At 36.3% G+C, this 27,855-nt stretch overlaps 1 protein-coding gene across 1 annotated transcript in view; it reads left to right on the top strand.

The window, feature by feature from the left end:
• ZNF404 (zinc finger protein 404) overlaps window positions 1–26,314 on the top strand; it is a 29,529-nt gene extending 3,215 nt beyond the window's left edge. Inside the window, 4 exon segments of the mRNA XM_009435780.5 lie at window positions 14,714–14,809; window positions 18,641–18,767; window positions 24,701–25,334; window positions 25,336–26,314. Of these exon segments, the coding sequence (XP_009434055.3) occupies window positions 14,801–14,809; window positions 18,641–18,767; window positions 24,701–25,334; window positions 25,336–26,221 (1,656 nt within the window). The 5' untranslated portion in view covers window positions 14,714–14,800 and the 3' untranslated portion in view covers window positions 26,222–26,314.
• Window positions 26,315–27,855: the final 1,541 nt, after the last annotated feature.

Raw genomic sequence — 27,855 nt, 5'->3', positions numbered from 1 at the left:
TTTATTCATCAGTTATTGGACATTTAAGTTGTTTCTACTTTTAGCTATTATGAATAATGCTGCTGTGAACATTTGTGTACAAGTTTTTGTATAGACATATGTTTCTATTTCTCTTAGATATATACTTAGAAGTGGAATGGCTGGGTCATATGGTAACTCTTTTGAGGAACTGCCAGATTGTTATCGAAAGTATCCCTTTACATTCCCCCCAGCGTAAGAGGGTTCCAGTTTCTCCACATTCTTACCAACACCTGTTATTACCTTTCTTTTTATTATTGTCATCCTCATGAGTGTGAAGTGGGTATTGTGGTTTTCATTTGAATTTCTCTGATGACTCATGGTGTTGAGCATTTTTTCCTTTGTTTATTGGCCGTTTGTACATCTTTGGAGAAATGTCTATTCAAATTCTTTGCCCCCTTTTTAATTGCTTTTTTAAAATGTTGTAACCTAATTTTCTTCACTGACAATGTATCTTGAGTGTTTTTATTCCCTTAAACAGCTTCCTAAACTTAGCATTAAATGGTTGCTTAATATTTCATTATATGGATGTCCTGTTACATATTTAATTAATCAGCTGTTGCTGAGCTCAGAATGGTGAGCATGCCTGCTTCTACATGCTGTTCTCCTTTCATAGAGTGATCAGCTCACTTCTTTCCATTCCTCTGGGCCACATGGGAACTTCAGTCTTTATAATTTCAGAGATAGTAACATCTGAGAACGTGGCAGCATCCTCTACTGTGTGGAGCACTGATCACTGTACTATTTCAGATGGACTTGTAAATGATTGTGATACTGAAAAACTACAGGAGCAGACTCTTTATGATCAACTCTTTAAATTCAAAATATGATCTCTAGAGCTTTTTTATCCCTTAATGTGACCCTCTAGAGAGGCCCTGGAGTGTTTGAATTTATGAAGGATTTCTTGAGATTCATTGATCATTCCATTCTGTTTTCCTTGAAGCATCATTTTCTTGGTCCCTCGGGTGGCTTTCATTTGGCCTTTCTTGTATGGAACCTCTCTGCCACAGGATTGTACTGGAATTTTTCAAAAGCCTCAGCATGCCAAAGTCCCATTTCTTTTTTCATATGCAGATATTTCCTGCATGTTGGAAACAATTGATTTTTTAACCAAAATGGCTTATTTCTAAGGTAGGTGCAATTCCTGAACTGGAGCAGGGAGTCCAGTCCTCATAGGTGGAGAGTGTAGTGACAAGAGGATTTATCCAAGTGACTTAGGGAAAACCAGTAAAAGGAAAACTGTTGTATATCAGTTTTCAAAACTCAGAGCCTTGATATTCTAATTTGAGACAACTCAAAGACTTTAGGACTTGGGAGAAAACAAGGCCTCCTCACCGTACTCCAAATATCACTGTATTCATAACTTATTTTATTACATTCTCTAATCTTAGAGAGATTGATTAGCTCTATTATCATTTTTTACTATAAAAGTAATACATTCTCATATAGTAGTTCAGAAAATACAGAAAAACCCAAAGTGAGGAAACAACAACTGTAAACATTTTACTCCAAATCTTTGTGGTTGGGTACGGTGGCTCATGCCTGTAATCTCAGCACTTTGGGAGGCCGAGGCAGAAGGATCACTTGAGCCCAGGAGTGTGCGACCAGCCTGGGCAACATAATGAGAGCTCATCTTTACTAAAAATAAATTAGCCGGGCCTGGTAGTATGTACCTGTAGTCCCAGCTACAGGTCCATGCCACCACCTGAGACAGGAGCATAGCTTGAGCCCAGGAGGTCGAGGCTGCAGTGAGCCGTGTTTGCACCACCACATTCCAGGCTGAGTGACAGAGTGAGTCCCTGTCTCACACACACACACAATATATATATATGTATATCTCCATCCCTCAAGGCATATGCATATATTCATATGTGTTATTTTACCCACCATAACAGAATAACAGTTTGTAATGTAATATTTTTACTCACTATCATCAAATAAAGCTCTGTCATCACTTTTTATTGAAGCATGTATCATATACAATAAGGTGCCCACATCTTAGCTATATATATAATCCAATGAATTTTTGTATTTGAAAGGATCAGTGTACTCACCAGCCAGATGAAGACACAGAAGATTTCTGTGCCCTGCTTTAGAGGATTTTTCTGTGTCCTGTCCTAGTTAGAATCCACTGTTCTCCCATAAGGAGTAAGTGCTATTCTGACTCCTGTCACTCAAGATAAGATTTGCGTGTTCTTGAACTTCATATAAATGGAATCTCTTGTATCTCTCTTTTTTCATCCAAACTGGTACTTCTGGAATTCACCCATGTTGTTTTGGAAATCAACAGGGCTTTTTTTCAATTGTTATATAATCTTCCTTTATATGACCACACCACAATTTTTTATTCATTCTCATGATGATAGGTTTGTAGGTTCCCCAAGTTTCCCTCGCTCTCTATGTTTCACAGAGCGCCTTGATCTCTCTGTGACCTGTTCAGCTGCATGTTTTCCCTGCAGGTTTGAACCCAAGCCAAGGCCTTGAACATTCCCAGGCACTAGTGAAGTTGTGTAGGTTATGGCCTGAAACACTGGAAGATCAAAATGTGTTGCACAACACACACAAGCTAGCTGTGATCCTGAGCCAAATTTCTTAAGCCCTCTTATAAATTTCATAACCCAGCCCATTTATTGTGGACATACCTAAGTAGATGGGTCTTCATGAAAATTAAGAACATCTATTTATAATAAGACATGATTAAGAAAGTGAATAAGAAGACACAGGCAACTCTTTCCTCTCTCTCTCTCTCTCTCTCCCTCTCCCTCTCCGTCTCCGTCTCCCTCTCCCTCTCCCTTTCCCTCCCTCCCTTCCCTTCCCTTCCTCCCTCCCTCCCTCTCCTCCTCCACCCTCCTTTTTATGTCTGTATACACACACAAAATACTTGTGTTCAAAATACATTTATAAATTCCTAGAAATCAATAGGAAAATGACAAATCAAATTAAAAAATGGGGAAAAGAGTTGAATGACCCAAGAGTATATCAAAATAGATAATATCATATGAAAAGGTGTTCCCATCATTATCAGGAAAATGTAAATAAAAATCACAATGAGATACCACTACACATGCACCAGAATAGCTAAAGTTAAAATGTCTGACAACACGAAGTATTGGCAAGTTTGAGGAGCAACTGGACCTTATATACATTGCAGTCTGATAAACTAGGTAAACCACATCCTCCCTTAGGTATATACCCAAGAAAAACAAGAATATATGTCCACACAAAGACTTGTAAAGGATGTTCATAGAAGTTTTATTCATAGTAGTCAAATACCAGAAACAACCTTATTTTGTCCTGCTGAACACTCAGCTGGAGTCACCCCAAAAGCAGTGGCAGGGGAGTTCCCTAAAGGGACTGCCCCAAACCATCCCAGGATGGGGCTGTTGGGATTCCAAAGAAAGAAACAGCAATACCAGGGTGACCAATTCAAAGTGTTTATTAGCAGAACTTATGTACATAGGGGAGCTGCAGTGTATCCTCACATTGGACACCAAGACAAGAGATGCTAAAGTTAGTGGGTGAAAGTTTGAGGAGAAAGAGGATTTGCATAGTGTTAAAGTATTACCCTCCCAAGATGTTTATTAACTACAAATGGGAAGGTAGTAATGTACAGAAGGAAAACACAGGAGAAAACACTTTAACCAAGTGATGAAGGTTAATGTCACCAGTAATAGAACATTGATATCACGCACCCTTGGACATGATGATGCAATGTGAAGGACACAGCATCATTACTGTGCCACTGCCAAGAATACATGCCTCATTTCAGTTATAAAAACACATCATACAAACCCAGCTGGGGGAAATTTGACAGAATAAATTATTGGTACTCTTCCAAATTGAAAGGACATGAAGATAGGTATGACAGGCAGATGTTAGGTGGCCCCATGATTCCCACCTCCTGGAGTCCACAGCCTTGTTTAGTCCCCTACCCTGGAGTATGAGCAGAGGTGGTGACTTGCTTCTAATCAGTGGAAAATGGCAAAGGTCAGGAAATGTCACTCCTCTCATTAGGTTAATTTATATGGCAAAAGTCATGGGTCAAATGGTATTTCTGGTTCTAGCTCCTGGAGGAATCTCCCATTCCTGGGTATATACCCAAAGGATTCTAAATCATTCTACTATAAAGACACATGTACACGTATGTTTATTGCAGCACTATTTACAATTGCAGACTTGGAACCAACCCAAATGCCCATCAGTGATAGACTGGATAAAGAAAATATGGCACATATACACCATGGAATACTATGCAACCATAAAAAAGAATGAAATCATGTCCTTTGCAAGGACATGGATGAAGCTGGAAGCCATCATTCTCAGCAAACTAATGCAGAAACCGAAAACCAAGCACCACATGTTCTCACTCATAAGTGGGGGTTGAACAATGAGAACACATGGCACAGGGAAAGGAACAACACACACTGGAGCCTGTCGGGGAGTTGGGGGGCAAGGGGAGGGAGAGCACTGGACAAATTACCTAATGCATGTGGGGCTTAAAACCTAAATGTCAGATTGATAGGTACAGCAAACCACCATGACACATATATACCTATGTAAAAAACCTACACATTTGCACATGTATCCCAGAACTTAAAGTAAAATAAAAATGAATTAATTAATTTTGAAGAAAAAGAAACCAATAATCCAATTTAAAAATGGGCAAGGACTTGAATAGACTTTTTTCCAAAGATGACACGCAAATGGTTAAGTGGTACCTGAAAAGCACATCAGACAAATGCAAATGAAACCACAATGAGATGTTACCACAATACCTGTTAGGATGACTATTATAAAAAGAAAGTAGGTAAGTGGGCTGGGCGCGGTGGCTCACGCCTGTAATCCCAGCACTTTGGGAGGCCGAGGCGGGCGGATCACGAGGTCAGGAGATTGAGACCACGGTGAAACCCCGTCTCTACTAAAAATACAAAAAAAATTAGCCGGGCATGCTGGCAGGCGCCTGTAGTCCCAGCTACTCCGGAGGCTGAGGCAGGAGAATGGCGTGAACCCGGGAGGCGGAGCTTGCAGTGAGCTGAGATGGCGCCACTGCACTCCAGCCTGGGCGACAGAGCAAGACTCCGTCTCAAAAAAAAAAAAAAAAAAAAGAAAAGAAAATAGATAAGTGTTGGTGAGGATGTAGAGGAAAGGGAACACTTGTACGCTGTTGGTGGCAATATCAATTGGTATAGCCATTATGTAAAACAGTATGAAGGTTCCTTAAAATAATAAAAATAAACCTATCATATGAAAAAAAAAGTGACGAGATGTCTCTACTGTGATTATGTTATACCATATAAGACTCATAGCAGATTGGAATTCTTTTGTGGGCTTGATGAAGTAAGTGGCAATGCTGGAGAAGCCCATCTTGCAAAGGAACTGCAGGTGGCCTGCAGAACCTGAGGGCAGCCTCCAGCCAACAGTCAGCAAAAAGGTGAGGCTCTCAGTCATATGGCCACAGGGAAATGAATTCTCCCTACAATCTGAATGAACCTGGAAATGAATTCTTCCCCAGTTGAACTCCAGAGGAGAACACAGCCCAGGTAACACCTCATTTGCAGCCTGTGAGACCAGCCTGAGGAGAGCACCCAGCTAAACTCCAGGTCCATGGAAACTGAGATTATATATATATATATATATATATATATATATATATATATATATATATATATATACACATACATATATATATGTTGTTTTAAGCTAAATTCGTGGTAATTGGTTATGGTAGCAACTGAAAATTAATGCAGTAAGAAAGTCTAAGGAGATCGGAAGAGACTAAAGAGAAATAACAGCTAAATACAACGTAGATTAATGTGTGGGATCATGGAAAAGAAAAAGGACATTAATGGGAAAACATATTTGAATAAGATGTGCAAATTTTTCGTATTGTACCAATGTTAATTTCCTGGTTTTGATAATTATCCTTTGGTTATGTAAGATAAACGCTAGAATGAAGGGTATATGAGAACCCTCTGTACTACTCTTGCAACTTTTCTCTAAGTCTAAAATAAGTGGAAATTAAAAGTTAAAACAAAAAAAAAGGAAAATTTTATCTATCCCAAGATCACAAAGTTATTTCTCTGTTTCTTCCTCCAGAAGCTTTATTGTTTGTTTTCACACTTAGACCTATGATCCATCTTGAATTTATATCTGTGTATGTAGTGGGATGAAGTTCAAAATCATTTTTTTCATACAGATATCCAAGTGCACTGGCACGATTGTTAAAAACACTGGCCTTCTCTTAAGCTGCAGTCAGACTTTTACTGTAAAGCATGGGCCCATATATGTGCAGGAGTCTTTCTACTTTTTCGTTGGTCCTCTTTGTCAATCTTTGTGCCAGCACCTCCATTTTAATTCCTGTCGCTTTATATTATATCTTGATAATCTGGTAATATAAGTTGAAGAAAAACTTTGTTCTTCAAAATCACTTTGTCTATTCCAGGTTCTTTGCATTGCTCTATAATTTTAGAATGAGTTAATTAATTTTCTCAAAACAAACAAAACACCCTGCTGACATTTTGTTGGCAGTACATTGAATCAGTAGATAAATTTAGAGAGAATTATCTCAAAATTGAGTCTTACAGTTCATGAACATGGAATACATTTCCATTTATTGAATTCATCTTTAATTTCTTTCCTTAAGGTTTTGTTGTTTCCTGTCTAAAGGTCTTGCACATCTGTTAAATTTATTCCTGAGTGTTTTACATTTTTTATGTTTTTACAAACTGTTAAGGTTTTAAAATTTTTATTTTTCAGTAGCTTTGCTTTAATATAATTGTTTTATACTTTTACCCTTTATTCAACAATAAATTATTTAATTTAAAGCTTGTGGAATTAAAAAATATTTTATGTACATAATCATGTAATCTACACTATCTGCAAATAAAGATCATTTTACTTCCTTCCATTTACACCTTTTATTTTTTCCTTATGATATTGGATAGGTCTTCTACTACAAAACTGAAAAGACATGTAAGAGTAGACAACCTTACCTTGTTCCTGAAATCAGAAAGACAGTGGTCCATATTATGTATAATGATCCCTTTATGTACAATGGTAGTTGTAGTTTTTATTCCTTAGGTCCTCTTTATCAGATGAAAGAAGTTCCCCTCTAGTCCTGGTTTGCTGAGAATTTTTATCATGATTAATGTTGTATATTGTTAAATGGATTATTTCCAATGAAATAATTGAATGGTTTTCTCCTTTATTAGTTAACATTGAAAGATTACATTGATTTTTTAAAAATTAAAGTTATACTTGTTTGAGGTTATGGTAAAAAATTAAATTAAATGGCCTTTGAATTTCTAAAATAAAGCTCTCTTGGTCAATATGTTACTGGTTTCTCTTTGCTAATATTTGGTTTAATATGCTTGCGTCTGTGTTCATGAAACAGATATATTGTAATTTTCCTTTTATGTAATATCCTCATCTGGTTTTGATATCACAGTTATTCTGGCCTTATGACATAGTTTGTTTTTTTCTATTTTCTAGAACAAGTTGAGTTTGATTGGCATTTTTAATTTCTTAAATGTTTGGGAGAATTTGCTACTGAATCCTCTTGGCCTGACATTATTTTTGTAAGAAGATCCTTAATACAGATTTAATTTCTTTAATAAATAAAACAATATTTAGATTTTCAATTTCTTATATCAGTTCAAATTGTGTTTTCAAGGAATTTTAAAATTTCAGCTACATTTTCAAGTTTATTAGAAAGTTATAAAGTTGTTCATACAATTCTGATTTTAATGTATGTAGTTAAATAGGTAGTGATATCTTCTTTTATATTCCTGATATTGGCAATTTTTTCTTGATCAGTGTAACTAGAAGTTTATTATTCTTATTAATCTCTTCAATGAAATAGCTTTGGCTTTATTGATTTTTCTTTATTGTATATCTGGGGTTTTTTATGTTATTGGTTACTTTTGGTATGTTATTCTTTCTATAGGTTTAATTTGCTTTTCCTTTTCAAGCTTCTTGATGTATATCACTGATTTTCAACCTTTCTGTTTTGATAGAACATATATTTAAAGTTTATATCTTCATAAGCATTGGTTTACCTGCGTCTCACAAACTTTGATATATCTTACTTTCACTATCATTTAACTCAAAATATTTTCTAGCTTCCGTTGATTTATTATTTGACCAGTAACTATTTAGAAGTATGCCTTTTACACAGGCACATCTCATTTTATTGCATGTTGCTTTATTGCACTTTGCAAATATTGCAATTTTTACAAATTGAGATTTGTGGTAACCCGGCATTGAGCAAGTATATTGTCTCTGTTTTTCAACAGCATGTGCTCATTCTGTGTCTTTGTCACATTTTGTAATTCTAGCAATATTTAAAACTTTTCCATTATTTTTATGGTGATTTGTGATCAGGGTCCTTGGTGTTACTGTTGTAATTGCTTTGGGACACCGTGAGCCACACCCATATGAGATGGTGAACTGAATGAATATATGTTATGTGTCTTCTGACTGCTCCACCGACCAGCTATTCCTGTCTCTCTTCCTCTCTTTGTGCCTCCCTATTTCCTGAAACACAACAATATTGAAATCAGGCCAGTTAGTAGCCCTACAATGGCCTCTAAGTGTTCAAATGAAAGGAAGAGTCCTCTGTTTCTCACTTTTAATCAAAAGCTAGAAGTGATTAAGCTTAGTGAGGAAGGCATGTCAAAAGCCAAGATGGGCCAAAAGCTTGATCTCTTGTGCCAAACAGTTAGCCTAGCTGTGAATGCAAAGGAAAAGTTCTTGAAGGAAATGAAAAGTGCTTCTCGAGTCATATGGAGATACTGTGATACAGAGAAAGATTAGTGGTCCACATAGAAGATCAAGCCAGCCACAAAATTCCCTTAAGCCAAAGCCAGAGCAAAGACCTAACTGTCTTCAATTTGGTGAAGTCTGAGAGACGTGAGGAAGCTACAGAAGAAAGATTGGATGCTAGCAGAGGTTGGTTCATGAGGTTTAAGGAAAACAGTCATCTCCATAACATAACAGTACAAGGTGAAGCAGCAAATGCTGATATATACGCTGCAGCCAGTTGTCCAGAAGATCTAGCCAAGATTATTGATGAAGGTGGCTACATTAAACAAAAGATTTTCCATGTAAACAAAACAGCCTTCTGTTGGAAGAAGATACCATCTAGGACTTTCATAACTAGAGAGAAGTCAATGCCTGGCTTCAAAGGACAGGCTGACTCTCTTATTAGAGGCTAATGCAGCTGGTGACTATAAGTTGAAGGCGATACTCATTTACTATTCTGAAAATTCTAGCGCCCTTAAGAATTGTGCTAAATCTACTCTGCCTGTGCTCTAGAAATGGGACAACAAAGCCTGAATGACAGCACATCTGTTTATGGCATGGCTTACTCACTATTTTAAACCCACTGTTGAGACCCAATGCTCAGAAAGAAAAAAAAAAGATTCCTTTCAAAATATTACTGCCGATTGACATTCCACCTGGTCATCCAGGAGCTCTGTTAGGGATGTATGGAAAAGATTAATTTTGCTTTCATGCCTACTAACACAACATCCACCCTGCAGCCCATGGATCAAGGAATAATTTCAACTTTCAAGTTTCATTTTTTAAGAAATACATTTCATAAAACTCTAGCTGCCATAGATTGTGATTTCTCTAATGGATCTAGGCAAAGTGAATTGAAAAGCTTCTGGAATGGATTTAACATTCTAGATGCCATTAAGAACACTCCTGATTCATAGAAAGATGTCAAAATGTTTAACAGGAGTTTGGAAGAAGTTGATTCCAACCCGCACAGATAACTTTGAGGGGTTCAAGACTTGAGTAGAGGAAGTAACTGCAGATGTGGCAAAAATAGCAAGAGAACTAGAATTAGACATGGAGCCTGAAGATGTGGCTGAATTTCTGCAATCTCATGATAAAACTTTAATGGATGAGGAGCTGCTTCTTACAGATGAGCAATTAAAGTGGTTTCTTGAGATGGAATCTACTCCTGGTGAAAATGCTGTGAATGTTGTTGAATAAAAACAAACAATTTTGAATAGTACACAAGCTTAGTTGATAAAGCAGCAGCAGGGTTGGAAAAGATTGACCCCAATTTTGGAAAAAGATCCCCTGTGGGTAAAATGCTATCAAACAGCATCACATGCTACAGAGAAATCTTTTGTGAAAGGAAGAGTCAATTGATGTGGCAAACTTCATTACTGTCTTTTTTTTTTTTTTTTTTTTTTTTTTGAGACAGAGTCTCGCTCTGTCACCCAGGCTGGAGTGCAGTGGCGCGATCTCGGCTCACTGCAACCTCTGCCTCCTGGGTTCAAGCGCTTCTTCTGCCTCAGCCTGCCGAGCGAGTAGCTGGGACTACAGGTGCGCACCACCATGCCCAGCTAATGTTTGTATTTGTAGTAGAGACAGAGTTTCACCATGTTGGCTAGAATTGTCTCGATCTCTTGACCTTGTGATCCACCCACCTCAGCTTCTCAACATGCTGGGATTACAGGCATGAGCCACCGCACCTGGCCCATTATTGTCTTCTTTTAAGAAACTGTCATAGCCATCCCACCCTTCAGCAACCCTGATCAGTCAGCAGCCATCAACATCAAGGCAATACCTTCCACCAGCAAAAAGATTATGACTCTCTGAAGGCTCAGATGACCATTAGCATTTTTTAGCAATGAAGTATATTTAAATTAAGGTATGCACCGTATTTTTTAGGGATAATGCTATTACACACTTAATAATACAGTATAAACATATCTTTTCTATGCACTGGGAAACCAAAAAATTCATGTGAATCACTTTACTGCAATATTCACTTTAGCATGGTGGTCTGGGGCCAAGGCTGCAATATCTCCACAGCATGTCTGTATTTGGAAACATTTGAGAACTGCCTCTTTTTGAGTTCTAAGCTAATTGTAAAGGCTCAGAAAATATACATTGTTTTATGTTAATCCTTTGTAATTTATAGATACTTACTTTCTAGCCCAGAATGTTATTCTGATAAATGTGATGTAATCATTTGAACAGAATGTGTAGTCTGCAGTTTGGTGTAATGTTCATTTGGTTCAATTCGGTTAATCTTCTTCAAACTTTTATGGCTTTGTGGATTTTTTTTTTCTTTTTTTGGTGTTCCTATTAGTAGTTACCAATAGAGAGTGTTGAAATCTCTAAAATTTGTCTATCCTTTAATTCTGTTGACCTTTATATTTTTTGAAACTATGTTATTAGGTACATACAAATATAGGACTACTGTTGTATTCTTGCTGAATTGCAGAATATGACCCTCTTTATTACTTACAATACTTCTTGCATTAAAATCTACTTTATTTGTTATTAGTATAGCTATGTCTGTTTTCTTCTCAATACTGCTTGATAGATTTTTTCCATTTTTTTAAACACGTGTCTTTATATTTAGAGAATGTTTCTTGTAAGCAGCCTAATTGATCCTATTTTTCTTTTTAACCTAATCTTATAATATTAGTTTTGAATTGCAATTGTTAGTTCATTTGTATTTACTATAATTACTATAATTAGTATAAGTATAAATTATACTGTAGTAATATACTATAATTTATATTTACTGTAATATAAGTCTGCCATCTTGCTATATGTTTTCTGTTTGGCCCATTTATTCTTTATATTTTTAATTGCTCTTTTCCTGATTTTTTTGTATAAATTAAGTTTTTTTTTTTATTATTCCATTTCATCTCCTCTGTCAGTTTTTTTTGTTTTTTGTTTTTTGTTTTTGTTTTTGTTTTTGTTTTTGGAGATGGAGTCTCGCTCTTGCCCAGGCTGGAGTGCAATGGCTCGATCTCGGCTCACTACAACCTCCACCTCCCAGGTTCAAGCAATTCTCCTGCCTCAGCCTCCCGAGTAGCTGGGATTACAGGCACCCACCATCATGCCTGGCTAATTTTTGTATTTTTAGAAGACACGAGGTTTTCTCATGTTGGCCAGGCTGGTCTCGAGCTCCTGACTTCAGGTGATCCACCCGCCTCGGCCTCCCAAAGTGCTGGGATTACAGGCATGAGCTACCATGCCTGGCCTCTTCTATCAGGTTTTTCAATTGTACATGTTTGTACATTCTTTTGTTTTATTTATTTATTTTTTGAGACAGGGTCTTACTCTGTTGCCCAGGTTGGAGGGCAGTGGCACAGTCTCGGCTCACTGCAACCTGCGCCTCCCAGGTTCAAGCAATTCTCCTTCCTCAGACTCCCAAGTAACTGGGATTACAGACACGCCACCAAGTCCAGCTAATTTTTGTATTTTTAGTAGAGACGGAGTTTCACCATATTGGCCAGGCTGGTCTCAAACTCCTGACCTCAGGTGATCTGCCCATCTCAGCCTCCCAAAGTCCTGGGATTACAGGTGTGAGCCACCACTCCTGGCTGCCAAGATATTATAATATAATGTGCGTCTTTAATAGAGTCCCCATAGTGTAAGGGCATTTCAATAGTCATTAATAGAGGTTAATGTGTTAACTCCATTAACCTCCTTGCTCACCATTTTTGCTATTATTGTCATTCCTCCATCCTATATTACAAGCCCCATAAAACATTATTATTTTTGTTGCTTTAAATAATTCATTTGTTTAGTCATATCAGTCGTGTCTTTACTCCATCTACAGCTGTTCATTGCTTGTTTGCATATTCATGCTTCCATCTGGGATTACCTTCCTTTAGCCTAATGCTTTCTTTTAGTATTTCTTATATTGTGGGTCTACTAATAAAGAATTATCTTAGCATTTGTTTCAACAAGTATTTATTTCACCTTTATTTCTGAAAAATTTTTTCTCTGGGTATAAAATTCAGAGTTCTCAGTTTTTTTCTTTCAGTACTTTAAAGTTACAAATTCCATTCTTTAGGCTACTATAGTTTCTATTGAGAAGTCAACCATTTTTCTTACTGTTTTCTTATAGCTGACAGCTTTTTTTTAAATTGATGTGGTTTAAGTTATGTTTTTCAGTGTTTTTTTCAGCAGTTTGACTATGATATCTCTAGGGGTGAATTTCTTCATTTTATTTTGATTAGGCTTGACAACTTTTTTGATTTGTATATCAAGGTATTTCCTGAGATTTGGAATGTTTTTGTTCATTATTTCTTTAAATAATTTTTCTGTCCCATTCTCTCTTATTTTCTTCTAGATGTTCAGTGTCACATTTTCACTGTTTCTTGCATTTTTCTTTTCAATTGTGTTCTCTTTTTTTTCCTCTCTGCATAAGATTATTGTTAATTTGAGGCTCAGTGCAGTGCCTTATACCTGTAATTCCAGCTACTTGGGAAGCTGAGATGTGAGGATCACTTGAGCCCAGCAGTTTGAGGCTGCAGTGAGTTATGATCATACCACTGCACTCCAGCCTGGGTGACTGAACCAGACCCCATCTCTAAAATAATAATAATAGACATAGAGGATTTTTTGAAAGACAGATTATTGTAAATTTGACTTAATGTTGCATAATAAGCTCTTTTTTTTGAGATGGAGTCTCACTATGTCGCCCAGGCTGGAGTGCAGTGGCACGATCTCAGCTCACTGCAACCTCCACTTCCCCAGTTCAAGTAATTCTTCTGCCTCAGCCTTCCAAGTAGCTGGGATTACAGGTGGATGCCACCACACCTGGCTAATTTTTGTATTTCCAATAGTGACGGGATCTCACCATGTTGTCCAGGACGGTCTCAAACTCCTGACCTCAAATGATCCACCCGCCTTGACATCCCAAAGTGCTGGGATTATGGGCATGAGCCACCGCACCCAGCCCAATAAGCTCTTAATTAATTTTATAATTCTAAAATATTCATGTGATTGTCTTTTCAGATCTGATACTCTATTGATTTACTCCATTTTGCAATCCATTTTGCTCATCTTTTCCTTTCTTTTCTTTAGCATGTTAATCATATTATCAAGCCCTTGTCTGCTAGCTCCCATATCTGGATTCTTTGTGAGTCTATTTCTGTTGAGATTTTTTTTTCTCCTGCTCATTAGTGACTTTTTCCTGTTTTTTTCATGTTTAACAGTTATCATGTGTTGGCATAATCTGTTATATATTATAGAGACTCTGGATTATGGTATCTTCCTTTAATGAGTCTACTTCAGGGTTTTTCACCCTTGACACTATTGACATATTTGGCTAGCTAATTCTTTGTTTTAGGGACTTTCCTGTGCATTGTACATTGTTTAGCAGCATCCCTGGTCTCTTCCCAGTAGATACCTTAACACCCCTGCCTACATTATGACAACCAAATGTGTCTCCAGACATTGTCAAATGTTCTCTTAAGAACAAATTCACTGCCTGTTCAGAACCAGTGATCTACACAATTGTTTTTAATATCTACCTTGTTTTCCATTATGTGAATACACAGTCATTTATTTAATTAACTACCCATCTATGTATCTTTAGATTTTTCTCCAGCTTTTTTCATTACAACTAATATGTATCATCACATTCCTTTATACATCTTTGAGCACATTTTATAATTATTTCCTTTGGATGGAGTCTCAGAAACGGCCTTTCATGGTTAAGTTCTTCTTATGCAGAACTTACATGTATTAATGCCCTTGATTTTCACAACTCTACAGAACACCATGAGAATGCACTTTACCCTACAGCCTTACTAATATGTGGTACATCATCAACCTTTTAAATGTGACAACTAAATACCTGTAAAATGACAGTATCTTATTGCTTAGAAACATCTCTTTAGTAAAGTTACATATCTTTTGGCAGGTGATGCCTTGATTACCTACCTTTGGCTTCTCTGAACTCTGCTTCTCTGGTAGAGGAAACCTGAAGAGAACTAGCATTTCTAAAACCATGGCCCAGGTGAGTTGATGTCTCTTTTGCTTTTCTGACATATTGTGATTTTTTAATTCATGTAATATTTTCATTTTTTATCCTGAAACCTCCTATCTCAGAAAGCTGTCTCTCGGAACCTATTTCACATTCCTCCCATTCCAGCGAAGGATGATGTCCTCCTCATTTGCCCTCCTTTTTTGAACTGATTTTCACTTATTTTCAAATAATTCATCCATCTTCCATGTGTTCAGTCTTCTCTCAAGAGCAGTGTTAGAGCAGTGAAAGAGTGAAGTACCTTGAAATAGTTGAGCAGCCCTTGTCAGGTTCATGGTTTCATGGCATAGGAACAATGGTCCTATTTGACTACAGGAGTGGAAACTTTCTCCACAGCTCCCTTATCTCCACAGTTAGATAAGGGAAAACTTGGTTATGAGTGGTCTCAGTCTGTTTGAGATGAGATCTCAACCTTGAAATGCATTTACGTTTGAGTGAAGATGGGATTATCACTTACCTAGAGAGAGATTAGGGATCTAGCTAAGGGATCACTGAGAAATGAAAACAATTCCAGGGTCTCATTTTGTAGTGGAAGAGAAATTGACAGTCCTGAGGGAATCAAGGTTGTTCTGGATCATTCTGCATTACTGTGTTCCAACTCAGGAACAGATCTATAAAGGGTTGTAGAAAGGAAAGTCAACTAGAATGATATGTGGTAGATGATATTGAACTATGGGGAAGAGGTTGGGATTTGTGTCCAACATACATGCCATGTTAGTATAATACTTTATACAATAATATTATTTTTAATAATAGTGCCTTAATACCTTAAGAAAGATGAAATCTAATAAGAGGGTGCTTGTCACTTTATTCTTTTTTTTTTTTTTCTTTGAGATGAAGTCTCACTCTGTCACCAGGATAGAGTACAGTGGCGCTATCTTGGCTCACTGCAACCTCTGCTGCCCGGGTTCAAGCGATTCTCCCGCCTCAGCCTCCCAAGTAGCCAGGATTACAGGCGCCTGCCACCATGCCCAGCTAATTTTTGTATTTTTAGTAGAGACGGAGTTTCGCCACGTTGGCCAGGCTGGTCTCGAATTCCTGACTTCAAGTGATCTGCCCACCTCAGCCTTTCAAAGTGCTGGGATTGCAGGCATGAGCCACAATGCCCAGCCTCTTTTTAATTTTTAATTTTTTTTTAATTTTTTTTTTTTTTTTTTTAGAGATGGAGTCTTGCTGTCTTGCCCAAGCTGGAGTGCAGTTTTGTTATCAAGGTTTACTGCAGCCTCAAACTCCTGGGCTCAAGTGATCCTCCCACCTCAGCCTCCCAAAGTGCTGAGATTACAGGCATAAGCCACCACACTTGGCCATTTTTTCATTCTTTTAACTGAATTTTGAAGAGCAGAAATTTTTAATTTTTCAAAGTGATAATACCATTTTACATTCCCACCAACAGTGTATGAGAGTTCCATTTCTGGATGAAATCCAGTTTATCAGCTTTTTCTTTTCTTTACAGATTGTACTTTTTCTTTAGAGATTGTACTGTTAGTGTTGTATCTAAGAAATCTTTGCCTCACCCCAAGCTTATGTAGATTTTCATACTGTGTTTTCTCATAGAAGATCTATAGTTTTAGGTTTTATGTTTATCTCCATGAGCCATTTTAAGTTAATCTTGGCATATGGTAGAAGGTATAGATCATTTATTTTGCATATAGATACCCAGTTGTTCCTACACCATTTTTTTAAAAGACGGTCCTTTATCCACTGAATTGCCTTTGGTCACTTGTTTAAAGCCAGTTGTCTAGATATGTATAGGTCTATTTCTCAACTCTGTTCCATTGACTTATTTGTCTACGTTTATGCAAACACCACATACTCTTTATTATTGTAGGATTATGTTAAGCTTTCCAATTAGTAGGGTTGATCCTCCAACTTTGCTCTTCTTCAATGTTGTCTAGGTTATTCTAGATCCTTCGTGTTTTCATCTGAATTTTAGAATCAGCTTGTCTATTTTTACAAAAGCTCTGCTGGGATTTTTTTTTTTTTTTTTTTGACACAGAGTTTCGCTCTTGTTGCCCAGGCTGGAGTGCAATGGTGGGATCTTGGCTCACTGCAACCTCCGCCTCCCAGGTTCAAGCGATTCTCTTGCCTCAGCCTCCTGAGAAGCTGGGATTACTGGCATGCGCTACCACACCTGGCTAATTTTGTATGTTTTAGTAGAGACAGGGTTCCTCCATGTTGGTCAGGCTGGTCTCAAACTCCCAACCTCAGGTGATCCGCCTGCCTCACCCTCCCAAAGTGCTGGGATTACAGGGGTGAGCCATCGCACCCGGCCTCTGCTGGGATTTTGACTGAGATTTTGTTGAATCTGTGTTTGCAAAGGTAAGAGTCATCTGACTGATGAACATATTATAACTTTCTATTTATTTAGATCTTTTAAGTTTTTTCTCAGTAATTATTTGTAGTTATGAGAGTATTAGTATTGTACATCTTTTGTTAGATTGATTCCTAAGTATTTTATATTTTTCATTTGATATTCAGTATTTTTTATTTTAATTTCCACCAATTGTTGCTAATTAAAATGCCATTTATGTTTAACATATTGAGCTTGTATCTTCTCAGCTTGCTAACTCACTTGATAGTTTTAATGAATTTTTATTAGATTCTATTAGATTTTCTATGTAGACAATCATGTTATCTGTGAATAAAGAGATTTTTACTTCTTTTTCAATCTAGATGCTTTTTATTTCTTCTTCTTGCCTGAGTTGCACTGGCTAGAACCGCTAGTACAATGTTGAATAGAAGTGGTGAGAGTAGATATCCTTGCTATATTCCTGATTTGGGGAGGAAAGCATTCAGCCTTTCACTATCAAATGTGATGTTAGCTATGGGTTTTTTATAGATGTCATTCATTGGGTTAAGGATGTTCCCTTCTTTTCTTGTTTCACCAAGGATATCAGCAGTGGATGTTGGCTTTTGTCAGATGCCTTTTCTGCATCTATTGATATGTTCATATGGTTTTTCTTTTGTAGTTTGTGAATATGGTGCATTACCTTGATTGATTTTTAAATGTGAGACAGGCTTGGATTGAGCCTTGGTCATAATAGAGTTCCCTTTCTTATATATTGTTAGATTTGATGTGCTAAAACTTTGTTTGGAATCGTTGCATCTGTGTCCACGATGGATATTGGTTTGTACTTTTCTTGTTCTCAGTGGAATCCAGTGGGCTTTGCTTAGGTTCCCGCTCCCTGTGCCATAGCCTAGAAATTGTCTCCTTACAGTAAACTAGTGTGACTGTAGGTTTCACCTCATTTGTTACTTGTCTTTCGGGTATCATTGCCCAATGTTTTCTGTCTTGAAAACCATGGTTTAATATATTTTGTTCAGATTTTCAGTTATTTCATACAAGAAGGTAAATTCAATCCCTGTTACTCCATCTTGGCTGGAAAAGATTTTATAATACAATGGGGGAGGGGGTAGTTATCAATTCATGTTTTTTCATATTCCTTGAAGAGAAAAGCTGTAACAACTTGTATTTATTAATATTATATGGCTTAGGTACGTAGAAGGTGTTGTGCTTATATATACTATTTAATTTGGAAAGTTTGGTGACTTCATTTATTTTTATATATTTGGATTTTTCTCTAATATTACTAAGAAAATTTTGTGTGCTCCAACAGGATTCCTTAAGATTGTGTGGGCACTCTACTTAAGACATGCTAATTTATTTACTCTTATCTAACCATGTCATCATCTTGTAACTCTAGACTACTTCTTTTTACATATTGCCCCTTTATTGCAATTTAATGTTCCATCTTGAAAAGACTTCTTTACTTTTACAAATAATACACAGGTTTGTCATTTCAGGTGCCATTGACATTCAGCGATGTTGCCATAGACTTCTCTCAGGAGGAGTGGGAATATTTAAACTCGGATCAGAGGGATTTGTACAGAGATGTGATGTTGGAGAATTATACTAACTTGGTCTCATTGGGTAAGAATATCTGCACAAAATGATGTACAATATGCTCTCTAGAATATCAGCCTTCTCTGTTGTATATTTTATGGTCTATGCCAAGAAACCAGCTACATTTCTGCTCCATATTCTCAAAGTTTGTTAGGTGGAAATGGGCATATTTGAAGTTTGTTAGGTGGAATGGGCACCCCCATTCAGCACCTGAATCTTCACTATTCTTCACTTGCCTTTATGCCTGCCTCTGCCCTGTCCTATAATTACTTCTTTTTCTAAATGACTAGAGGTTTGAATTCTGGTATTTTTCTGCAAAGACACTATCAGCAAAAACAAATTTTAAATTATATGTGTGTTCAGAATGTCTGTAAATACTTTAATTGCTGATCTTCCTACATAAAAAACCATGGTTTTCTCTTTACCACAAAAGAGCCTCCATAATTTTTATAGTAGTAGAATGAATTAAGATTATTCTCTTTTTTACTGTTATTTTTGTAGTTCTAGCAGTGGGCCTGTTGGCTTCCAGTGATCTGATAGATTCCATGCAGAAGGGGCAGTCTTTGTTCAGTTTTTGGAAGATAGGTGACCATTCTCTCCTCCCATCTGGGACTTTAATTATACCTATGTTAGACCTTTTGAGCATATCCCACAACTTTATCATGTCCTTATCTGCTTTTCTCCTCTCTTTCCCCTCTATTTTTCATATGATGGAGTTTGAATGTTTCCTGTTGACCTGTATTCCAGCTCACTTATTCTGTTTTCTAAAGAGGGGTTTTTCATGTCAGATATTGTCTTTTTCAGTTCCAGAAATTCAATTTAATTCTCTTTTATAACTTCCAAATACTTGTTGAAATCTTCATTCTTTTATTTGCTTTCCTTTTATTACTAAATTTTCATCTGTTTTCTTGGAACATTTTAATCATAGTTAATTTTTTAATTCTTTTATGCCTCATTTTTTGTATCATCTGGGGGTCTGCTTTTTTATTGTTTCTTTCTTTTAATCTTGTTATTTGTCATTTGTTAATGCATCTTCAAGTTACTAGTAGTTGTGATTGTATGCTGGACATTGCATATAAAATAAATGAAGAGGTTTCAGATGATGGTATCTTCCACCAGAGGGTATTTATGTTTTCCTCTGTTAGTCTGATAGAATGCAGGCTGATGACAGTAATACAACCAGGAATTAAATGGGTCACTGCTGGTTTTCAGTTTGATAATGCTCAGCTACCTCTTTGTAATCGCTGTTCTTTTAACTCCTGCTGTACTTAGAATCAGAGAGTTTTTTCAGGGGAAAAGTAGTTGTAGAGCCTTAGGGCCAACTTACCACTCCTGACTGGTGGAAACAGGAACTATCCCCTAACTACCCTTGGTGACTTTCAGGTATTGTTCTGCCTACCCCTATATGGTGGTGCTTTCCTTTGCCTCATTAGTTTGCTCACATGTAAATTCATATCAGTACTCAGCCAGAGCCTCCAGGGTAGTTCCATCAGAGTGAACAGGCAACCTACAAAATGGGAGAAAATTTTCACAACCTACTCATCTGACAAAGGGCTAATATCCAGAATCTACAATGAACTCAAACAAATTTACAAGAAAAAAACAAACAACCCATCAAATAGTGGGCGAAGGACATGAACAGACACTTCTCAAAAGAAGACATTTATACAGCCAAAAAACACATGAAAAAATGCTCACCATCACTGGCCATCAGAGAAACGCAAATCAAAACCGCAATGAGATACCATCTCACACCAGTTAGAATGGCAATCATTAAAAAGTCAGGAAACAACAGGTGCTGGAGAGGATGTGGAGAAATAGGAACACTTTTACACTGTTGGTGGGACTGTAAACTAGTTCAACCATTGTGGAAGTCAGTGTGGCGATTCCTCAGGGATCTAGAACTAGAAATACCATTTGACCCAGCCATCCCATTACTGGGTATATACCCAAAGGACTATAAATCATGCTGCTATAAAGACACATGCACACGTATGTTTATTGTGGCATTATTCACAATAGCAAAGACTTGGAACCAACCCAAATGTCCAACAATGATAGACTGGATTAAGAAAATGTGGCACATATACACCATGGAATACTATGCAGCCATAAAAAATGATGAGTTCATGTCCTTTGTAGGGACATGGATGAAATTGGAAACCATCATTCTCAGTAAACTATCGCAAGAACAAAAAACCAAACACCGCATATTCTCACTCATAGGTGGGAATTGAACAATGAGATCACATGCACACAGGAAGGGGAACGTCACACTCTGGGGACTGTTGTGGGGTGGGGGGAGGGGGGAGGGATAGCATTGGGAGATATACCTAATGCTAGATGACGAGTTAGTGGGTGCAGCACACCAGCATGGCACATGTATACGTATGTAACTAACCTGCACAATGTGCACATGTACCCTAAAACTTAAAGTATAATAATAAAAAATAAATAAATAAATAAATAAAAATAAAGTAAAAGGGGAAATCTGATCCCTCTTAATGTTTCATAACTAAAAGCACAAGTTATTTTCTGTTATCTTTAAAAGCTTCTTTGCATTTTAGTACAAGAGGTTCCAGATTCGCCTTGTATCTTCCCTCCCTGAACTAGGAATTAGCTATTTCTCCAAGGCACCCTAGTTCACATTAATGGGAAATAGTATATAGAGACCGAAGCCTGGCCAACAGGGAGCTAACTAATTGTGACCAGCTGTTTGTGGGGAAAAATATTTTAAATTTTTTTTCTATTTTTTTTCATGGAAATTGGTCTGTTTAGATTTTCCATCTCTTCTGGAGTCTATTTGTTGTTATTGTTTTACTTTCATTTTGAAATAATTTTAGAGTTATAGACAAGTTACAAATGTGGTACCACAGGTTCCTATAATGATAACATCTTACATAACCATGGTACATTTATGCAAACTAACAAGTTAACATTGTTAACAAAACTATAGGCAAACTATTAGCAAAACTATAGATTTTATTCAGTTGTACCAGTTTTTCCACTGTCTTTTTTTCTATTCCGTGATTCAATCCAGGATATCACATTGCATTTAGCCATCATGTGTTTTAGTTTCCTCCTACCTGTGACAGTTTGTCTTTCCTTGTCCTTTCTGACCTTGATACTTTTTGAAGAGTACTAGTCAGGTATTTTGAAAAGTGCCCGACAATTTGGGTTTGTTGAATTTTTTATGATTAAACTGGGATTATCGGCTTTGGGGAAGAATACCAGAGAAGTACCTTTCTCATCATATCGTATCAGAAATACATGATATCAGCATGATTTATTGCTGGGGTATTAACCTTATAAATTTGTTTAAGGTGATGTCCGTCATTTTTCTTCACTGTAAAGTTATTATTTTTCCCTTTTCATATTCTGTTTGCTAGAAGCCAGCCAGTAAGTCTAGCTGGTGTCACTTTTGATAAATTTTATTTTAAGGAAGATTCATCATTTCATGTACATTTGAAATATATTAGCACAGTTGTATGTTTTTTTAACATTCTTTATTTCTTTATTGATGGTCATTTCCCCCTTGTCATTATATTTGGATTTTCCCTCCTATCTTTTATTCCTTAGGTATAAAGGAAATAATGGTTTGTATGTGTTAATTCTACTGTTTTATTTAAATTTTGCTTGTATTATATTTTCCTTTTCTGCAGTCCATCGTTCTTTTCCTAATGTCTCCCTAATTTTTATTTATATTTATTTATTTATTTTTGAGACAGAATCTCACTCTGTCGCCCAGGCTAGAGTACAGTGGTGCAATCTCAGCTCACTGCAACCTCTGCCTCCTGGGTTCAAATGATTCTTGTGCCTCAGCTTCCCAAGGAGCCAGGACTATAGGCGTGTGCCACCACACCTGGCTAATTTTTGTAATTTTAGATTTCCCATTGTTGGCCAGGTTGGTCTTGAACTCTTGGCCTTAAACAATCTGTCTGCTTCGGCCTCCCAAAGTGCTGGGATTACAGGCATGAGCCATTGAGCCTGGCTGTTTTGCCTAATTTTTAAATGAAATGCTTCATTTATTCATTTTAATTCTTTTATTTTCAATTAGATGTAAGCATGTTAATCTTTGAGTTTGCCTCGGTGCATTATAACTGAAAGCCATAGATTCTGATATGTAGTATCTCCATTATCACTATCTTCAAGAAATTCTACAGTTTCAGTTTGTATTTTGTCTTTGACCTAACAGTAGTTGTTGAGTACTTTCTGTTTATAAATAGGAAGTGTTTTGGCTGTTTGATATTGCTACTTATCCTTTATTGCATTGGCTCAGAGGATAACATCTGTATTATTTTGACTTTTTAAATTTATACTTTTTTCACAGAATTCCACTTGTTTTCAATACTTGACCCATTTAGCATATTAGATTTCAAAGGCTGCTCCCTCACACAGATTATCAATCTTCAGCCTACGTCCAATATATTCTTTGTTGCAAACTACTAGGCACTCAGTTTCCTAGACTCTTGCCCCATTTTTTACTTTATTTTTCCCAATATCCCCAGGTTTATTTGCTTTGACTTTGATAAGCCTTTCAATATATTAATTCGTGCAATTCCTGAAAAATTGCTGAGATGCATTTCTGTAGAATTCAAGAATGATCCACCTTGGCTTTAAATGAATAGAAGGGAGAATTTGGGAAACGCATTGAAGAAACACAACAGATTGAACATGTGTAGAATGAAAAGAAGTAAAACCTTCAACCTTACAGGCATTATTTGTAGATTTTTAAAAAAACATTATTTAAAACATTACAGTAAAAATTAATGCAACATGTGATTACTTTGATTGAGATAGAAACAGAAAAGCATGGCTATGCAAAGGAAAGAATGAACACCAGTGGTAGAGGCATGTATATTTTTAAGGGGACACGTTATTGCAGAATGGCCACATATCAGCCTTTTCCACTTATATTCTTGACTGAGCTATTTTGGAAGTGCATTTTTCTCACCTGTAAAGTAAATGTGAGGTAAAAGATTAATAAGGAGTGAGACATTGGAGTCAGGGAGAGATACCTGATAATTTTTACATAATTTTCAGAAATGAAATGGTTATTTTACTCAGCTGTCTTTTCCAATGACCTTTATTTTCATCCAGTTTACATTTTTAACTCAACATTTCATTCTACAATGAATTATGTAATACTTACCAATGGTAGGGACTTGTTTTTCAATGGGAGTTGAAAGAAGATTTGCACCTATGCTATGTTTTAGGGTAACAAAATAAGTAGTAAAACAAATGAGATTTAGTAAATATGTAATTGAGAGAAGGAGTATAAAGGCAAATAATTGGGAAATGGAATATAGACTTAAAAATATGAATTTACTTAAAGTTAGCCAATTATTTAAAGAAGCCACTTAAGAGGATTTCTGAAAGGTGGAACATCTATGTAACACCCCAGGAGATGGGAAAGATTTGTGGTGTGTTCTCACAGCTGAAAAGATGCAATGTGGTACAATATAGGGAGCAGATATCAAGGGCTTGAAATGAATTTGTGTGGATAAGACAGGGCCTTTTATTCATGGTTATGTGTTTGGTTTTCATTCTAAGATAAAGCCAAACCACTGACAAAATTATATAGAGAGCAATGTGATAATGTTAGGAATAGAGATATTCAGGACATACTCCTGTGCATTCTGATCCACTCAGTCTGAGTGGATATCTAAAAGATAGTGTATGTAAAATGCTCCTATGGTAATTCTGATTTGCAACTAAATATGAGAACTAGTGACTTTGTCTTTGCCTACTCATAAATCTTACATCCTCCTGTGCACTTTCATAATTTTCTGAGCCCTTCTTGCCTTTTAAAAATTGCATGGCAGTACTTTAGAATTTTCTAAACTCTTTTACTACTAACAGATACACTTTTTAGTTTATCACTATTTTTAATATAGATGTCCTCTCCCTACCCCTATTATTGGAAAATAGCATTTGTTTGTTTTTTCATTTTCTTCCAGAATTTGATTTCACAACTGAAAGCGACAAGTTATCTTCAGAAAAAAGAAATTATGAAGTAAATGCGTACCATCAGGAGACATGGAAAAGAAATAAAACCTTCAACCTTATGAGGTTTATTTTCAGAACTGACCCACAGTACACAATTGAATTTGGGAGACAACAGAGACCTAAAGTGGGATGTTTTAGTCAAATGATATTCAAAAAACATAAATCCCTTCCTCTACATAAGAGAAATAACACAAGAGAGAAATCATATGAGTATAAGGAATATAAGAAGGGCTTTAGAAAATATTCACACCTTACTGAACATCTGAGAGACCATACTGGTGTGAGACCCTATGAATGTAATGAACGTGGAAAAGCATTTGTAGTTTTCCAGCATTTTATTAGACATCGAAAAATCCACACTGATTTGAAACCCTATGAATGCAATGGATGTGAGAAGGCCTTTAGGTTTTATTCACAGCTTATTCAGCATCAGATAATTCATACTGGTATGAAACCCTATGAATGTAAGCAATGCGGGAAGGCTTTTAGACGTCATTCTCACCTTACAGAACATCAGAAAATTCATGTTGGCTTGAAACCCTTTGAATGTAAGGAATGTGGGGAAACGTTTAGATTATATCGACATGTGTCTGCATCAGAAAATTCATCATGGTGTGAAACCCTACAAATGTAAAGAATGTGGAAAGGCTTTTGGTCATCGTTCAAGTCTTTACCAACATAAGAAAATTCATTCTGGTGAGAAACCATATAAATGTGAACAATGTGAAAAGGCCTTTGTTCGCAGCTATCTACTTGTTGAACATCATAGAAGTCATACTGGTGAGAAACCTCATGAATGCATGGAATGTGGAAAGGCTTTTAGTAGGGGCTCAAGCCTTCTTAAACATAAGAGAATTCATAGTAGTGAGAAACTCTATGATTGTAAGGATTGCGGAAAGGCCTTTTGTAGAGGCTCTCAACTTACACAGCATCAGAGAATTCATACTGGTGAGAAGCCACATGAATGTAAAGAATGTGGGAAGACTTTTAAGCTTCATTCATATCTTATTCAACATCAGATAATTCATACTGATTTGAAGCCATATGAATGTAAGCAATGTGGGAAAGCCTTCAGTCGTGTTGGAGACCTTAAGACACATCAATCAATTCATGCTGGGGAGAAACCCTATGAATGTAAGGAATGTGGAAAAACCTTTAGACTTAATTCTCAACTAATTTATCATCAGACAATTCATACTGGTTTGAAACCCTATGTATGTAAAGAATGTAAGAAGGCCTTTCGTTCTATCTCAGGTCTTTCTCAACATAAGAGAATTCATACTGGTGAAAAACCCTATGAATGTAAAGAATGTGATAAGGCCTTTAATCACAGTGATCGACTTGCTCAACATCAGACAATTCATACTGGTGTGAAACCACAGAAATGCAAAGAATGTGGTAAGGCCTTTAGTCATTGCTATCAACTTAGTCAACATCAAAGATTTCACCATGGTGAGAGACTCTTAATGTAATGAGAGGGAAAGCCTTTAGCCATGGCACATTTTTACTGTTGTCACTATTATGATGCTATAGTGAAGATTAAACTAGTTAATATAGAATATAAATACTTGGAAAGGCATCTGGCACATAGTATTTGCTTACTAAATTATTTTTATGATAATTGTTAGAATTACTAAAAATAAATTTTATAGAAGGAAGACCCTATGAGTGTGATATTTTGAAAATGCTCTATCATCACTTCATATAATTTATTCTGGACAAAATCCTGTAGAATATATTAAATGAGAAATTTTTAAATTCAGAATTCATACCCCTGAAGATTAATGCTGGAATAAATAATGTGTATTTATTGAATAATGAAAGGATAGCTGTTGAAAATTAGAGAGTGGTTTAAAGAAATTTTTTCACAAATCCTATAATACAGATAACATATATTTTGCATCCTCTACAATTAAAATAAATTAGAAATGAACAGTTAGGTAGCCAAAAGACAGATATTAACTTGGAAAAGTTTTCCCTAAGTTTATGAAAATGTTAAGATTTACATCCTTACAGAAAAGGTAACTGTTTACAGTGGTGCAGTGAAGGCTTGTTTGCCCTTCACCTAGTTTCAGTACATCTGATGTCTCTCTTTTTTATGTGTATACTAACACATATATACACACAAATACATATATACCCATGCATGTCTTATGTCTATGTATATACACAGATGCATATATATCATACTTATTACACATGAATATATGTATATATTACATATATCACTTTTCCTGTTTTTTGAGTGAATGTTTTAGGTATCATTCACCTCTAAAAAAAAGGCAACATACAACTGCTAGGATCAAAGATAATCTTCTAGATGTCTACTAAACCATTGTCACAAAAAAATTCACAGTAACCCTATAATGTCTTAAAATATTCACTCCATTTGCAAATTTCTCCAATTTTTAAAATAATGTCTTTTAGCACTGTCTTTTTCACAAGCCAAGAACCAAACTAATCTCATATATTTTATATGATTATGGCTTATTAAGTCTCTTTTAGTCAACAGCCTACCCTTCATCATTTTGTGACATAGACTTTTTGAAGACTTTAGATTTGACCTAAATAGTGTTGCACATGCTGTGTTTGTCTTATTGTTTCTGGAGGTGTGATTAACTTGTTTCTTTGTCCTCTATATTTACTGTGACCTGGAGGTTATGATTAGAGGCTTGATTGGGTTTCAGATTAAACATTTTCAAAAGACTACTTCATAGATAGTATCATGTACTTAATATTGTAAAGTATCAGGTGGCCTACAAGTGAAACTATGTTTTATCCCTTGATTCATGTATTGACCACCAGCTCCTTCCATTGTATGGGTGAATTTTTTCTTTGCAATTAAATAAGTAATCCATGGAAAGTCATGTTGGAAATTTGAACAGTCTTCTGTATTCTATTTTTAGAGATGGGGTATTGCTATGTTGCCCAGGCTGGAATTCAGTGGCTATTCACAGATGTTATACAGCACACTACAGCCTTGAACTCCTGAGCTCAGGCAATCCTCCTGCCTCAACCTCTGGAGTAGCTGGGACTATAGGCACACAGTGCTACACCCAGTTGCTTAAAGAAATTAAGATGAAAATCCTCATCTTTTATATTTACC

Source organism: Pan troglodytes, chromosome 20, assembly GCF_028858775.2.
Source record: "Pan troglodytes isolate AG18354 chromosome 20, NHGRI_mPanTro3-v2.0_pri, whole genome shotgun sequence".
In the NCBI taxonomy this organism is placed as follows: domain Eukaryota; kingdom Metazoa; phylum Chordata; class Mammalia; order Primates; family Hominidae; genus Pan; species Pan troglodytes.
This window is presented reverse-complemented; position numbering and strand designations above follow the sequence as displayed.